Source organism: Helobdella robusta, assembly GCF_000326865.2.
Source record: "Helobdella robusta unplaced genomic scaffold HELROscaffold_48, whole genome shotgun sequence".
Taxonomy (NCBI): Eukaryota; Metazoa; Annelida; class Clitellata; order Rhynchobdellida; family Glossiphoniidae; genus Helobdella; species Helobdella robusta.
In genome coordinates, this window is record NW_008705215.1 from 533,465 (window position 1) to 551,049 (window position 17,585).

The following is a 17,585-nucleotide window of genomic DNA, read 5'->3' on the forward strand; positions in this document are numbered from 1 at the left end:
GCTCGTTAAAAGCTCATCGTCGAACTCCTCTGCCACTGCCAACGTCAACTTCTTTCATCGGCGTTCATTCATTCGTTCGTTCGTTCGTTCGTTAGTTCGTTCGTTCATTCTTTTCTTTTATTTCTTTCTTTCTTTCTATCTTTCTTTCTTTCTTGTTTTCCCCTCTTTCTTTTTAATAATAGTTATAAACAATAATAATAATAGTTTTAAATAATAATCATAATAATAATTATTCTTATATTATTATTATTATTACTTTTATTGATTTTATTGAATTTTATGGTGCACCTCAGTTATTTTTATCAATTTTATTTAAAAATGTAAATATTTTTTTTTTTTGTTATTAACTCTTATTGAGTTTTTTAAATTTAATTTTAAAAAGAAGGAAATTCATTTTAAATATGCTTACGTAATTGTTGTCGGAAATTATTTTTAGTAAGAACGTTCTGATGACAATCGCTGCTGCAAAAATCAGCACTAAATTAAATTAATTAAAAAAATTTATTAAAAGAACAAATTAATAATATTTGATTTAATCATTCAATTAAATTAATTAAATTACATTAATTAATAACCAAATAATAATAATAATATTCCATTTAATTATCGTTGTTCTTAACCTCATCATCAGCCACTTTATAATTGTTGGTTTCTTTGCACGACTCACAAAATTCACGTGAATTAATTATATTCTGTTTATACTGTTATACTTTGTCTTTGTGTTCGTGTGTGCGTGTGTTTGTGTGCATGTGCTATTTTATGTGTGTCTGGGTGGGTATTTGTTATTTTACGTTGTTTATATATCTAGTTTTTTATTTTTTCAAATATGTCGTGCCCAAATATAATTGTATTATATCATAAACAAATAATTAGGCGCTTGAAAGACTTGTCTGTTGTGCAAATATGCGTGTTTGTGTGTGTGTGTGTGTTTGTTTGTGTTTGTGTGTGTATTCATGCAGTTGATGTGTGTGCGCGTGTGTGTAATTGTGCCTATTGAAATTTTAAAACACGTTAAACATATTTTGTGTAGTTCACTTTGAATGATTTTCGCTTTTCAACAAAGAACAACGTTACATTTAACAATATTTTTAATTATTATATAGCAAAGAGATGAAGAAAATACTGGAAGTGTGGAAGGAGGTTGTGAAAGATGAGGAATGATGTTTCGCTACTTGGGCGCATGCAAGTTTAATTGTCATTTGAGAGCCCGCATTCAAACTGGTTTCATGTTTCTTTGTTGTTTCGTTTTAATGTTGGTACTGCTTGCTCGAGTCTATGTTTCCAATGTGCATATTATTGTATGCTCTAATACATGTAACCATGCATAACAAACAAGTTTTCGGGTCTAAATTATTAAAGAGAGTCACAAGTAAAAACTCCACGGGTGTGTGTGTCTGCAAACAAGTATTGGAGATGAAGCATAATGTAACCAACAACTTCTGGTGCAAAAATATTTAATATTGTTTGCTATTCGCTCATTAAATGCAAACATTTTTAATTTGTTTTAATAAATTATTTTTCTGAAATCTTGAATTCTAAAATTTGTTTAATTGCTGCCAATGAACGATGCTAATTATGCAACACTAACACATATTCACACACACACACACACACACACACACACACACACACACACACACACACACACACACACCACACACACAAACACACACACGCACACACATAACCACATAACACACGCACATCAAACACACTCACACGTGCGAATGCAAATATGTACAAGCAAGCGCACAAAACACATAAATAATCAATTTGATAGTTCAATTTCCTTTGGTTGTAAAATAATAATAACCACATCGATAACATTGAAACTGACATTTATTAGTCGTAAATTAATTAATGCCACATAAAAATGTCCAGTTGTGTTGATGACGTGTTGGTGACATTTATACAAGTTTGTTTTGTGGCCTGAGATGGACATACATTATGATCATCTATGCTAATTGTTGGCATGTTTATTAACATCGATTTATAATAATTAATTTACGATTTTATTTTGCTCGTTATCATTGCCCACAGATTTTTGTTTCGCGTTTCTCAAATTGAGAGTTGAAGTATTAATTGTTGAAAGATGTGTAATCTTCAGTTGTGCAAATTTATTCAACTGATCAGATACTGGTCATATCAGATACTGATACTGATCAGGGCACTGATCAGATAAATTTTGAAAATGTAAAAAATCAAAAAATTTCAAAAAAATCAACATGATATCCATCATGCCAAAGCACTTTCTGCTTAAAAAACATTCTAATTAAAGACCAACAAATGAACTATAATACCTACCAGTTGAAACAACGCAGGGAGGACAACAATAGCGGTCGAAATGTTGTTGTGTTTCATTACTAAATTTGTACAGCACTTCTCATGAGTTGACTTCAGAAGCGCACTTTTATTGGAGGCTGAACAGGTAATTTTTTAGGCGTTTCTTGAAGTTACTAATGATGACGAACATTTTTAAACCGACAGATAACAAATTTGAGCAGCTGAAGCTGAAATTTTTTTACCGAACTGAAAAGATTTGATTTTCAGAATAAAAAAAATCAGCATGGTTCGATGATCGCAGTCGACTCCTGTTTTCAGTTTCTGAGATTGATTGAATTTATTGTCTTAGGTGGTCATGTGCATCTCCAGCCAGGCAATCTCTTACAAGAGGGGCCATATTGTATGTTATTCTTTCCGGACACGAAGGCAGTGTGGATCTTTACAAAGTATTAGTGTATTGGATCCAACTTTGGGACGCTAGCAACCAATCTAGCAGCAGCATTAGAAACAGATTGAACATTATCTCTCTGCAACAGGTTGATTCCTTGAATTTTCCCATTGCACAAATTAACACTATTATAGACAAAGCTGCACACAAGAGCTTGTTTTGATTCAGCTGTCTGAGATTGTCTGGTCACTCTTTGGATTTTGTAATTAGAAAACATCGTCTACAAGGTTGATTGATTCGGCAATTCATCGAGAGTCCTGGATCTAACACAACACCGAGGCATGTCATTGTGTTTTTGAAGCCATCTTTCTGACGGAGTTTATAAGAGGTTCCCAGCCACATGTGTTGTGTTTTCACGTTATCTTTTTAAACATGACAAACAAACAACTGCATCTGCATAAACCAACTCGTAGTTGGGTGATGTCATTGAAAGATTCAATGTAAAAAAATATGTAATTTTTAGTTGATTGTTATGTGTTGAACTGGTTATAAAACAAACAATTGGCCATCTTAGCATGTAAAGGATGGCAAAGGTATGTTGCCCACATATGCTTATGTTGTATGTGACATGGTGTAAACATTTACAACCAGTTGGGCTGTCATTAACTGAAATATGAATTAACCCTTCAGGTATTGAGAATGATTTAAATTAATAATATTCAAATAAGTTGTAATCAAACTGAAAATCATTTGCATGCTTGTCTTTAATTATGAAACCTGAAAAAGTCAGTTGAGGTAGAACTAAAACTTTGGTGCCCTTTCAATGAAACAAAAGATTTGTACATAATGGAATATTACAGGAATCAAATTTAGACGGTTTGACTGTAAACGAAACAAAAACTGAAACTGAATTTTCTGTAAAACAAACCTTGGCACAAACAATTTTTTCATCACATATACAAGAGAGCTGAACTATATCCAGACGTTTGTCATAATCTGGCCATTTTTGGCTAAGGTCAGATATCTCATTTTATCATAAAGCAAATTCCAACTTTTGATGTCTAGTAGTCGCTAACTTCATCCGTGGTACACAGAAGTCCTCGTGTCGACAACACCTTGCACCTTTCCTTCTTTCTATTGGTGAAGTTGTCTTACACTTTTCACGAATTAAAACACAGCAATTATTAAACTGAGGAATTAAAGGACAGAATTCTATTAAAGATAAATTTCACTTTGGAACATTAAAATCATATCTATGTATTGTAAATGTATGAAGTATGTATATATACAAGATTTCTACAGACATTAACATCAATTATGACTATTTACGCAACGATTCCTGAAACTTCATTCAAACAATTTTCTTCAATTTTCAATAAGAGCAGTATGTATCTCTTTGTACCAGCGAGTTAAACAATTGTCTCTTGAAGTCATTTTCTCAGGTAATCATCATCGTCGTCATCATCATCATCATCCTCGTCATCATCATCATCGTCGTCATCATCATCATCGTCGTCATCATCAGCATCATCATCGTCATCATCAGCATCATCCTCGTCATCATCATCCTCGTCATCATCATCGTCATCATCAGCATCATTATCATCAGCGGCGGCCTCAGCATCGACATCATTTTCAACGTCTTCTGGCTCGCTCCCATCATCATCGTCCTCACTGTCACCAATATTATCACTATCTTTATCAACAACTCCGTCGTCGTCTTTTTCATCATCATTTTTAGTCATCTTCACCAACTTTTACCCATAAAACACATAACTTCAATAATTCAAATAATGAATTTGTATAAATTCAAAAAAACATTTTTTCAAAATTTGACGAAATTTCTATAAAATGACCTCACCTACGTGAGTGACTTCATTAATAATTATCATCAATATCATCGCCTTAATCATCTACACCTCCACCATCGTCTTCATCATTTCATCATCTCGCAATCATCATCCTCATCATCATCATTCTAATCATCATCATCGTCGTCATTTTCTTCATCATCATCCTCATCATCTCCATCCACGTTCACACATCAAACAAATATTTACAACGTGAAATAACACCTAGAACGCTTCAACAGGTAAAATTATTGTCCCATGTACAACAACAGCAACAACAACATCAATACAAAAAACAACGACACCAACAACGACAGCAACAAAAACAACAACAAAAACATGCACACATCAATAGCAACATTCAATCCTTACTCCTTACTTACAATGCACACCACCATCAACAACAGCATACACGAACAAAATATAGAAAACCTAGAATATCACAGCCCACAAAAGACATTACGGTACATTTCAAAGTACTAACTTCACATTCCAGGAACAACAAATTGTCATACAAAACAACATACAGACGTTTAAAAGCATACAATCATTTGAAGCCGAAAAAAAGATTTATATACAGCACAAAACATAATAACGTATAAATACTAATAGAAACACACATACAAATAAGTGGGCAAACAAACAAATAAATAAATAAACATACAAACAACCGTACAAACATACAAACTAGTGTAAAAATATACAAACAAGCGCGCAAACAAGTGAACAAACATACAAATTACAACAATTTTTCAGCTACACGGGCAGTAATAAATTACCTTCGTTGCAAAAACATATGCATCAAGTGCTACATAAAATTACATACTCATACAATTACGCGCTCTCACACACACACAAACACACAGGCGCACATACACACACGCACACACACAAACATATAAATACATGCATTATCAATATTGTTGTAAACTTAACGATCGTCACTACTGACACCTATGTTATAACTTCAATGATCGCTATATCGAACACCAGTGTTGTAGCTTCCAACGATTGTCAAGTGTTTGCTATTCCGTAGGTTCAAGATTTTCGATAGAGGAACCCAACTGCTTCAAACACAAACTTTTCTAAACGTTTGTTTGAACATCAACAGTAATAGGAACACTGAACTAATCCAAGTAACTACATAAATCACATTTAGGACAACACTTCAAACCCTCACTATTGACTTCGCTAATCCTGTGCCTTATACACAAGAGATTCTGACAATCCAAAAATTACAAATACAGCAAAGATAATAAAGATAATGAATAATCATAATAAAAAATAATACAGCGCAATTTGGCCATTGCACCGGTTATAGATATATATTGAAGCGATTTACTACTGACTGACCAACTGGTGAAATCATGCTTCGGATTGAATTGAAAGTAGACATAATGATTCATCCTGGTACGTAGTGGCTCACTAAGAACTGATATTATCCTGATCCCATCCAAAAGTGGTTTTATGAGTGAATCAACGTGTTAAATTGGATGAAAAATGTATTTGATGCACGATGGGAAATTTGCCGCAATAGAGAGGGATGTGGTGGACCCAACCCAACCTAACCATTGTCGGGTCTCCAGATCAGTCGGTAATTATAATTATTATTTTTATTATTAGTAGTAAGAGCAATAATAAAAATAAAATAATAATAATAAAAATAATAATACTAATTATTATTGTTATTATACGTTGAAAACATGCATTGTTAGGAAGCAGACGACACATTGCTCTGAAGCAGGCACAAGAACGCTGAAAATTCACTTTTAAATTGGATTGAAAAAAAAAGATCAGCAAGTATTTTGCTGATCCAATTTGAAACAAAAGTCGATTTTTGAGTAGTTGAGGAGAACTAGCTGGTGTAACGGTTAAAGCGCTTGGTCTTCCTGCTGCAAAGGCCGGGTTCGAGTACCATGAAACCCCGGCATGCCACGTTCAACTTGCAAGAACCAGGAAGAATTCACATGCATTCAAGAACGTGGCGAATGTTAAGGAAAATTAAATTGTGAAAACAAAAGAAAATAAATAAGAAGAAATAATAAAATAATATTAATAATAACAAAAAATAATAGTATTAATAATAATAACAACAAAAACAATAATTTAACAACATTGACAACAACAACATTAATAATAATAATAACAATAATGATAATAATAACTGCAGAACACTACAAGCACGAACAACAAAAGATTACAAACTATGACAATGGAAAGATTCTACGGGACACCCCAATAATAACTACTGAGGCAAACATACCAGATATAATTATCTATGATAAAAATGAAAACATATGCTTACTGATTGATGTAGCGGTGCCAGATGATAATAATGATAAACAAAAAGAGATTGAAAAAATTTGCAAGTATAAAGATCTTCAAATTGAAATACAAAGAATGTGGCATACAAAAGCAAAAGTAATTCCAGTGATGGGGGAGCTCTTGGGATAGTCAGCAAAAATTTGGAAGAAATGCTAAAAAAATTACCGGGATTACCAGCACTGGCTGAAGTTCAGAAGATAGTATTACTAGGAACAGCAGAAAATATAAGAAAAATACTTGAATGAATCTCTTTGGGATCTGGATGAACCCTGGATTCACCATCAACCAGCTTTTAGAAAGCCTGTGCAGGTGAAACATAATAATAATGATAATAATAACAAAAACAATAATTTAACAACAACAACAATATTAATAATAATAATAATGAGAATGTCTTCCTTTAGTTCATTTCAAATCACTTATGTACAACAAATGAATTTCAAAAAAATATCTATTTATTAATATTTGACATAACCCCCGAATAAGAGAAAGGAAGGTTGAGGGTCGCCCACTTGGCTCGTCGGACGCAACCCCCCAACACAATCATCTGGAGAAACAATCCTATCGATCCAGTAAAAACGAACTAAATATAACATGAACTTACTTGGAGAACTAATTAGAAATACATTGAAATTAGCAAAAAACAATAATAAACAAAAATGTAAATCATTGTGGATTTTGAAAAAATTTATAACAAAATTTGGCATGAGTTGTTAAAATGAATTTTAGCCGAATTCGTAATAAACAGAATGAACCTCAAGACAACAAATAAAATAAATTAAATGTTATTGTTAAAAATTTGTATATAATAAGTGTGGTCTAAGAAAATTATATTTTCTTCAACATGATATTTTTAATAATTTGTCGTTTCAGTGCTTGGATCTGTCATATATTTAAATAATACTTACTTATTATGTATATGTGTCAAATCGTCATAAATAATATTGCTAACAAATTTGTTTTGAATGTTTCTAGATAAGGATTTTCATTCTGTGTATGAAAAAATAGATTTAAGAGCAGTTAAAATGATTTAACGTCTCGATATCAGTCAGATGAGTATGTCGAGGCAGCAAACATGGCTTGCTTGGTCGTCCTGGTGATCCATATCATGCAGGATGTTGGCTTTTGAGGGCTTTTAAATGAAATTTCTAAAATGTTTACGCATAATAAACATTTTCTGCTATAAAACTAAAAGTCTACGTTGTAGATTTTTATTTGATCTTGTTCATCCTTTTTTTGACAATTTTCTAAGGTATCAACACAATCGACAACAAGTCCCCACGCGTGAACAACACATCACAACACATTATAACACAACACATCACAACACATTATAACACAACACATCACAACACATTATAACACAACACATCACAACACATCACAACGCATCATATCACATCGCATGTGCAAGGGGGTTGAACGCACTCGAACAGAGTCACCACACAACTATGCCAACCATCTCAACCCTTACACCGTCCTGTTGTCCAGTAGCTATCAATAACTATAAAACTTAGTTCCTAAATATAATTTAATTGCTATTTAAAAATTGTTCCATTAGCCGCCAGTTCCATTTAAAATCAGTGGCTGGAAAGTAATACCAGCATAGACTGACTAGAAATTTAAATTGAAAAACTGGGACAGAATGCAGTGGCTAAATTTTGCAGGGGGAAGTTTTCAAATGATTAAGTTCATGACTTTTTATTTTTGCTAATCCGTTAATAAAGAATTTTTTAACATTTTCTTCTTTCATGGTCTGGTGAGAGGTGCAGGCCGGCACCTGCCCTCGGCCCGACGCTGATCACTATAGAGCTTGTGTTGATTGATTTTCAGATCAACTCAATTCTAAAAAAACAAATATATGGAAGTAAGTATCCCAAAAATATCGGTAATAAATTTTAGGGAAATAAAATTTTGCAGTAAATGGAAGAAAAAATTTATGTGAGAAATTATTTTCATGAATGAAGCTGAATAAAAGGGTCTGACGATCCAGTCTAACTGAAAATTCTGACGCTCTACAAATATTTTTTTAAATTATATTCCAGGTACAAAAACCGACTCGTTTCAAGTTTAAAATAATTTTTGTAGAAAATTTAATTTCATCAAGCTAAAATGATTTGTATAATAAATTAACGCCATGAACATTCAATTATGTTTGCATTTGTTGAGTAAAAATATCAAACCGAAACTAATTTTTTTTGAACAGAGACAATTTCAACATTCCTGTTATTAGACACAAAATTTTGGATAAAAAAATCAGATTTGACCAAAAACTGTTTGGTCAGATTGATTTGCTATTATAAGATACAAGTTAGTGAATTGCTGTTATGAGATGCAAGTTAATGACAACAAAACCTTATATTTGTTATGTACTAGTGATAAGGCATAAAACACATATAAATATTAACAAACACACACCACACACATACACACACAAACACACATACAAATACACGTACCTTCATACACACCAGCAAATACAAACTCTTCCCTTATAACACATACAAACCCAGATAGATGTACCGTACATGCAGATATACACAACAGACCACAATACAACCAACTAATAAAAAGTCGGAGAACAATGGCGGGAAAGCAATTTATGGACATGAAATGGACGTACAAACCCAGCAAATTAATTGTTGCCCAGTTCTCTTTACATGATTGTAAGTGCATAGGGAACAAAATAGAGTTTGAACGCATACATACACACCACACATGCACACCACACACACACACATAATGATAGACAACTAGCTATATATTTTTAGTTTAACTATAACAAGTTTACATAAAAAAACTAATGCTTCAACTAATAGTAACAAACTATTATTCAAGAATAATCAACTAAACTAAAAAAGTAGTTAATTTTGTCCAAACTATCATGTAACTTCTTGATAGTTAAAAAATTGATAAATAAAATCACAACTGGTCAATATTTAATGAGAATATTAAAATTAAGTTAATTATTTAAACTAAAAAAATTAATTTGAGGTAAAACTTTAGGAAAAGATCTCAAAAAACCACTCTTCCACCGTGGCTGAAGTGCTTACCTGTTGCCAACCTATGTTGTTGTACCAATGTATCAGCCCTGTGTAAGAGGGAAGTTGTCGTCAAATACAAACTGTCATTTTCGTCCCTGTTGCCCATTCAACAAACGAAGGTTTAACAAATAAACTTCTGCTTAGTTTTGGTTTCAGAGGGATTGGTTCTTGATGCACTGTAGCTGGCCCAGTTTTTATTGTGTAATTGCTGATGTGTTCTTAGTTGCTTTTAAACTTCTGACAGAAAATAAATGAACATTACACATCCTTATCAGTCTCATTTGTCAAAGCGCTGTTCACTTGTTTCTGTTACTTCTGTATCGGTCTGGCTGTCTGTCACTCTGCTTTTGTCTGTCTGCCAGGTTAGTGAAACGGTTAGATGACACCTGATATATTTTAGTCAAACTATCATTTCAACTAAACTATTACATTCAGTAAAATTAAGCAGGAACTTGAGTTGAACTATTAGCTTGCAACTTTTATTATTTAGTTAAACTAAGCATATGACTATCTAAATGCTTGTTTTTACATCTATACACAATAAACACAGATATACATAATTAAACCCTTTCACATATATACAATTATACATTTATAAAGATTACTGCCAAAAACGCAGTGATCTTTATAAATAATTGTATTTATGATAGTCTAAATCCAAAATATGTACATTCACACACACCACACACACACACGCACGCACACACACAACACACACAAATGTATTTATCAGCAAAATTTAAAAATATAGCTAAACATTGATTTCTACGAATCTGCAATCAATTTAGTTTTCAGATTTGACAAAAAACAGTCGATGTTTGAGCTGTCTGAATTGCTCAAGTATGTATATGTCAACTGAGGAATTTACGACTGACACGTGAATGTGTTAAGGAAGATGCTGTCAAATATTTGGCTCATGCCTTCGTTCATGCAATGATTTTGACTACTGTAACAACTTGTTATTTGGGGTGTCTAGGAAGTGCACTGTGATGATTCATTTATGACAGGACTGATAAATTAGTAGTAGGTGGTTTTAAATATGATTACGTCGCATTAATTCTACAAAGGTTATACTGGTTGATTTCGTTCTTGCGTTATGTTGGAATTTTTGCACAATTTTGTTTTACATTTTTTGGAACGATTGTTTGTGAGAACATTTCTGACAAACATTTCTGACGTACAGACAATCTTTTTAATATATACAAATGTATATTTATAAATGAAAAAAAGCGTACAAACAGACGCACATTCATTTGTACATTTTTAAATTAAACAAGTTAAAATGTAGAATACGAATCAATATATTCAAACTTGAAGCTACTAATTTAAAAGCTCGCACTCAAATTTAAAGCGACAATTGGACAAATAAAACAGATTTCAATGCAACTCGTTCACAAAAATACTATCAGGCTTTTTATGCTTGATAACTACTAAGACACGCACACACACCCACACAATGCAAAAAGAATTTAGTTGAAAGGATGAAATGGAAAAAACAGTCAGAACAGAACTGGAAAAGATAGAGATGGAGATAAGTACATAGTAAAAGATATTCAAGCGGTGCAAACACACATACATACAAGCTTACATGCCTTCATACATACATGAACGGTTAACACCTAGATCTGTAACTGTGTATATTTTCATATAACCTATGTGTCTGTTGTTAATAGTCACTACTTATACATACCTATTTACATATTCATATATGTACAAATTATATGTATATGGAAGTGTATACCTTTTTGGATTAATACGGCGCATTAACACAAGTCAAGCAGCTAATACTATAGTTTATGCCTCGCTCTAGATACATTTCTTCCATTCATCTACTTAGCGTTGCCTGTACTTTTGTGTTTGTTGAGTGTTTCTCACGTCATTGTTTATGTAATGCCAGCCTGCATGTTTCCACGCATTTAGTGTTACTCGCTGGTTGTTGGTCAGAGGCATTTTTCGCTTTCGTCTGCTTGGCTTTGTGATGAAATGTGCAACAACATTTCATGATGCATTGGTGCGTACTGTTGATTTGATTCGATGAGTTCGATGAGGTTTTGTTCGAATGCATTCATCTGAAATGCGGACCATATAAACTGGATACAAACAGCTTATTATTAATGAAATCTATTGAGTTCACTAGAATTTTATTAAATGTTTTTGTGATTCTTAAAAAATAATTAAAAAATATAGCAATTGCACTTTTTCTAAAAAAATTATTATTTTAGATTTTGGAAAACTAATAAGAACTAATTGCTCAAATGATCATTGTCAGCCGGTATCAATTAATCTATGATTTCGAATAATGATAAGATCCACGAACCATCTGCTTGCTTACATCATAACCCTTGCTTGCATGTTATCTTGAAATGACCCCTAAACTCTGAAGGAGAAGCATTTCTGTTCATTTTCATAAAAATAAAAGTTTGTACCGTGAATGCAGAATTGCAGTAACAAGCTAAACAGGCTGCCTGCAATCGATCAACTTACTATGGTTTGGCTCTGAGAAGGATCTCTCGCTCATCAACGTTGGTCTATCCATACTCGGCTGGGAGAATGCTCTTGCCCACACAATGGGGGCACATGTTCTTGGGACAGGGCAACACCACGCTGTAATGTCTCTACAACGATGATTAGGAAAGGATGAAGACCTTTGTATTAGGTTCATCAGCAGTTTTGTTAATGTATCTTCGAGTTAGATACATTGTACTATGTAAGCTGTCGATGCACTGTTTTGAATTTATCGCTTGATATACTATCTAAAATGATATCCACAAATTTGTTTGCTTGACAGTAAGTTGATTACTTAATTTAAAAGTTTGAACGACCACCTCACTGAGACCTTCAGCAACTGTTGGTTCCTTCGGATGATCAAATAATCTTCAAGTTGAGGGCTGATGGGCTGGCTGAGGGGTTCGCCTCAATTGAATGTTAGTTGAAATGTGGCCACTGCTTCAGCAGTCTAAATCCAAACATCGCCGTCCAAAACGAAAGAGGAATTAAGAATTATATTGAAAAACAGAAATTTTGAATAAACGCATTTAATAAATTTGATAAATAGGCATATTTTTTTTAATTTGTTCATGTGGAAATGCATAGAATGAATGAATGAATGAATGAATGAATGAATGAATAAATGAATGAATCTGAATGAGCAGACCCAACATGAAGATGCATTGTTATCAGTCAATTTAAAGTTGTTTTTAATGTTTTTTTTCCATCAATTGATTCTGCTATGTGCATAATTAATCAAAAAACTAAAAATTTAAACATTAAATGTATATTGTCCAACATTTATTCGTGCATTCATACAAATTATATTTTTTATTAATTCATTTATTCATTCATGCCTTCATTCAGTCATTCATTTGTTTAGTCTCTCGCCCAAGCACCTTAACTGCTTACAAATGAAACATGAAATGAATTGTAAGCACCAACTGATGAATATTTTATTCGGCAGACATTTGAATTGCGACGAATTTTGTATTTTCATTTTAAATCACTTTCAGACTAAAAACTTCGACCCTTTCATTTTTTGCTTTGATTAATCTGGATACCTCTTTTTCTACTTAAACTTTTTTTATTCTTTGAGTACGTTAAATAATTGTTTGAATATTTTTAAAGGATTTTAATATTTCGCATTAATTTCTTTTAATACTTGGATAGTAATATTACTAGCCTATAACTCAATTAATGTTATGATCATGACGGCCAGTCATAACATCAACCACATCAACAACTTCAACATCAACAACATCAACAACATCAACAACATCAACAACATCAACATCAACAACATCAACAACAACAACGACAACAACGACGACGATGGCAACAACAAAATTGTTCATTTTGTTAACTATTTAGAAAGATTCAAAAACTTTAAACTGAAAAAATCAGTCCACCAGTAACTGCAACAGCAGAAGGAGCCGAGCAGTGATTGGATGATATCGGCCAGCAACACCAGCGCCTAAAAACCATCGCGTTATTCTCTTCAGAACTGATGACCAAAATATCATGACATCATTAACAATTATTTTCACAAAATCAACAACAAAATTATTGACAGTAACAATAACAACGATGGTGATAATGTTGATCATGATGAAAATACTGATGACGACAAGGGAAAATTTAGGTCGGCGAGTTAGCTCAGTCGGTAGAAGTGCCATGTTTCGAGCTGTTAATAAGCGATGGCCTGGTTCGAATACTGCTTGAAACTGAAAAACTGCGCGTTCGTACAAAATAGACATATGTACATTGTGAAACTTGTTTGAATGTTTGATAGTTTGATAATTAAAAAGTGAAATATAGAGTGACGTGTAAGTTGATCCGCACCTACCAGCGTTGCATTATAAGGAGTGGAAAATGATGTAACCATGATGTTCATGGCAGCATCGACTGTGATCGCCTACAACAGAATGAAGATAAAATATAACTTAGATGATGATAATAGGGATGATGAAATAGAGGGGAAAGGATGATGACGACGACGATGATGATACCGAGAATAATGATGTTGAGATGATGACGTCAGAGGAAATGATGATGAACGCGTCAGAGGAATTGATGGTGACGTCAAAGATAATGATGATGACGTCACACACCGACTTTGATGAGTTCAGCTTCACTGACAACATCAACGATGACAGATTATAAAGAAGATCACCATCATCGTCGTCGTCGTCATCATCATCATCAACCAAAACAACAACAACTATAATGATTAACATAATAGCAACAACAAAAACAATAACAACAACAGCAGCAATAACATCAACAACATCAACAACAACAACACCAATGATGTGAAGATTTGATTGGGAATTGGAATATTGACAACGAATCGTCTGACGTGAAAGCTTATGAGCCTCTCTGATTAATATGATTACAAAATTAAAATTAAAAAAAATTAATTAATTAATTCAATGAAATAAAATAAGTGAAATAAAGTTGAAAAATTAAAATTAAGTAAAGAATGAATAAACGAAATTGAAAATAATCAATTTGAATTGCAGACTGTCTCAGGTTTAATATTAAAAACAACAACACCAACAACATCATCAACATCAGCAACAACCGCAACAACAACATCATAAACAACAACATCAACAACAACAGCAACATCAACAACAACCACAACAACAACCACAACAAAAACAATCGGATAATAATGCCCAATTAAACTGAACAAATAAAAATAAAGATTTCTAAACTTTCCCAGAGTTATGTGACAACAATGATGATGATGATGACAACGACGAACATGATGGTGATGATGGTGAAGAAGAAGATAATGATGATGATGATGATAAAATTTATAGTTTTGATAATGATGCTGGTAATGATAAGGATGGTGATATTAACGACAAAGAAGGCAACGATTAAAAAATGATGATGATGTGATGACTTTTGTGTTTATATGATATAAAAACACACACACACACACACACACACACACACACACACATACACACACATACGATACGATACGATACGATATATTTTATTTGCTTCAAAAATAAGAAAAGAAGACAGGATGACCATGATCAAGTTATCAGGTAACTTATCTAGTACGGCCACCTTACAAATAGTTTTAAACAAAATGAAATTTGAATTAAAAATTTCGTAGAAGAGAAATAATAATGTTTAGGAACCAAAATTGTTTTACGAATAATCCACCATATCCTTAAAAGTTAAAAATTAAAATAAAAATTAGAATTTTGAATTATGGTTCAGTGAATTGTTCATCAGTTTGTTTTTAAATGTTGTCAAAACTTTAGTACCTAAAACAGAATTCAAATCACAATTAATTATTAAGTTATTCCAAGTCCAAGGTCCATTGCACAAAATATGAAAAAATGAAATATTCGTTTTTGATTTGTTACATCGTATTATGTTTTTGTGCCGATGATTAAAAACAAAACAATAATAATTTGAGAAAATGGTTGGTAACAATCCAGCGTAATGCTTAAAGACAAAATTTGAGCATAAATACACATGGAGATTCTTATAGTTCAAATTACGCGTTGAAATAAACAGCTCCTCTGATGGAGCATTAAATTTTGAGCAGGTAATGGTCCTCATTGCTGTTTTCATGAACCGTTGCAGCGGTCGTGTCAATGATGGATACGTCGATGCCCAAGTGATGTTACCGTAGATGAGGTAAGGAAGGCAAATTGAACTGTACAGAAGTCTTAAGGTACATCTTGGTAGAAAGAATTTTACTCTGCTGATTGCACCCAATGATTTGGATACTTTGTTTCTTACGCAACTTATATGCTCTTTGAATGTTAATTTATTGTCAATTACGATTCCCAAGAAATTTGACGACTTAATTTCTGATATTGTTTCACCATCAACAATAATTTTATAAGGCTCTTTGTGATTTAAGTATTGGACGGGTCCAAAAACCATAAATTTAGTTTTTTCCTTGTTGAAGGCCAGCCTGTTATTTCTGAACCATTGAACAACGGTCTGAACATTATTGTCTGAACATACACAAACACACACACATATACACACACACACATACGCACACATACATATACACACACATACATATACACACACATACACACAAAAACACACACATACACACACACAGACACACACATTTACAGAACGTAGGTATGTATGTGTGGACCACCATTGCCATTTCACTTGAAGATTCAATGGCTTGTGTAATTATACCCTATATTTTTATATCCAGAATTCAATTTTTTGTATTAATAATTTTTATTAATCACATATTTTTTTATCAATTCATTCATTTATTTAACCATCTGTTCATCTACCTAACTATCAATCATTTATTCATTCATTCGTCTACCCATCCATCCATCCATCCGTCTATCCATCCGTCTATCCATCCGTCTATCTATCCGTCTATCCATCCATCCATCCATCCATCCATCCATCCATCCATCCATCCATCCATCCATCCACATCACTGACCTTATTAATTGCCCTGTACTCCCTCCTAGGGTCCACCCAACTACCACCATTCCCACTCCACCCAAACCCACCAGAACCACCATACCTCCTGCCACTATTGATGACGTCACCACCAACACCATTATCATCACTACCACCACCACCGCCACCACCACCGCCACCATCATCATCATCATCCATCTTCCAGTAGAGAGCGCTGAGGTCGGGCCTGTAGACGACGAAGCAGACGATGGCAAAACCGGAAGTGTGAATGGATGCGTGGGCGGATGAACAGCTGATTCGTGGTTTGACTGGCGGGAGTTATGTTATTGTTATTGTTGTCCTTTTCATGACCCACAATAGCAATGACGTCATCGTTCTAATCATTATTATCCTCGTCATCATTTTCAATGATGTCGTTGTATTCGTCATATCATCATCGTCGTCATCATCACCACCGTCATCATCATTACCACCGTCATCATCATTATCATGATGAACATCATGATCATCATCATCACCACCATCATCATCACCATCCCCATCATCATCTCCATCATCATCATCACCATTATCCCCACCACCACCGTCATCATCATCTCCATCATCATCACCACCACCATCATCATCCTCCCCCCACTTACAGGACAGAACGATGTTAGCAGTAACGACGGCGACATTTTGGAAGAAGCGAGCCACACACCGCATCAGCTTCACTCCGCTCACTCTGACGTCATCCTCTGCTGTCATCCTCAACGCCTCATC

At 33.5% G+C, this 17,585-nt stretch overlaps 1 protein-coding gene across 1 annotated transcript; it reads left to right on the plus strand.

The window, feature by feature from the left end:
- Window positions 1–11,376: 11,376 nt before the first annotated feature.
- On the plus strand, window positions 11,377–14,763 carry HELRODRAFT_178477 (hypothetical protein; the record flags this gene model as incomplete). The annotated part of the gene is made up of 5 exons (XM_009026573.1): window positions 11,377–11,425; window positions 12,725–12,814; window positions 13,551–13,791; window positions 13,954–14,030; window positions 14,699–14,763. The coding sequence occupies 5 exons, from the start codon at window positions 11,377–11,379 to the stop codon at window positions 14,761–14,763; spliced, it is 522 nt and encodes a 173-aa protein (XP_009024821.1).
- Window positions 14,764–17,585: the final 2,822 nt, after the last annotated feature.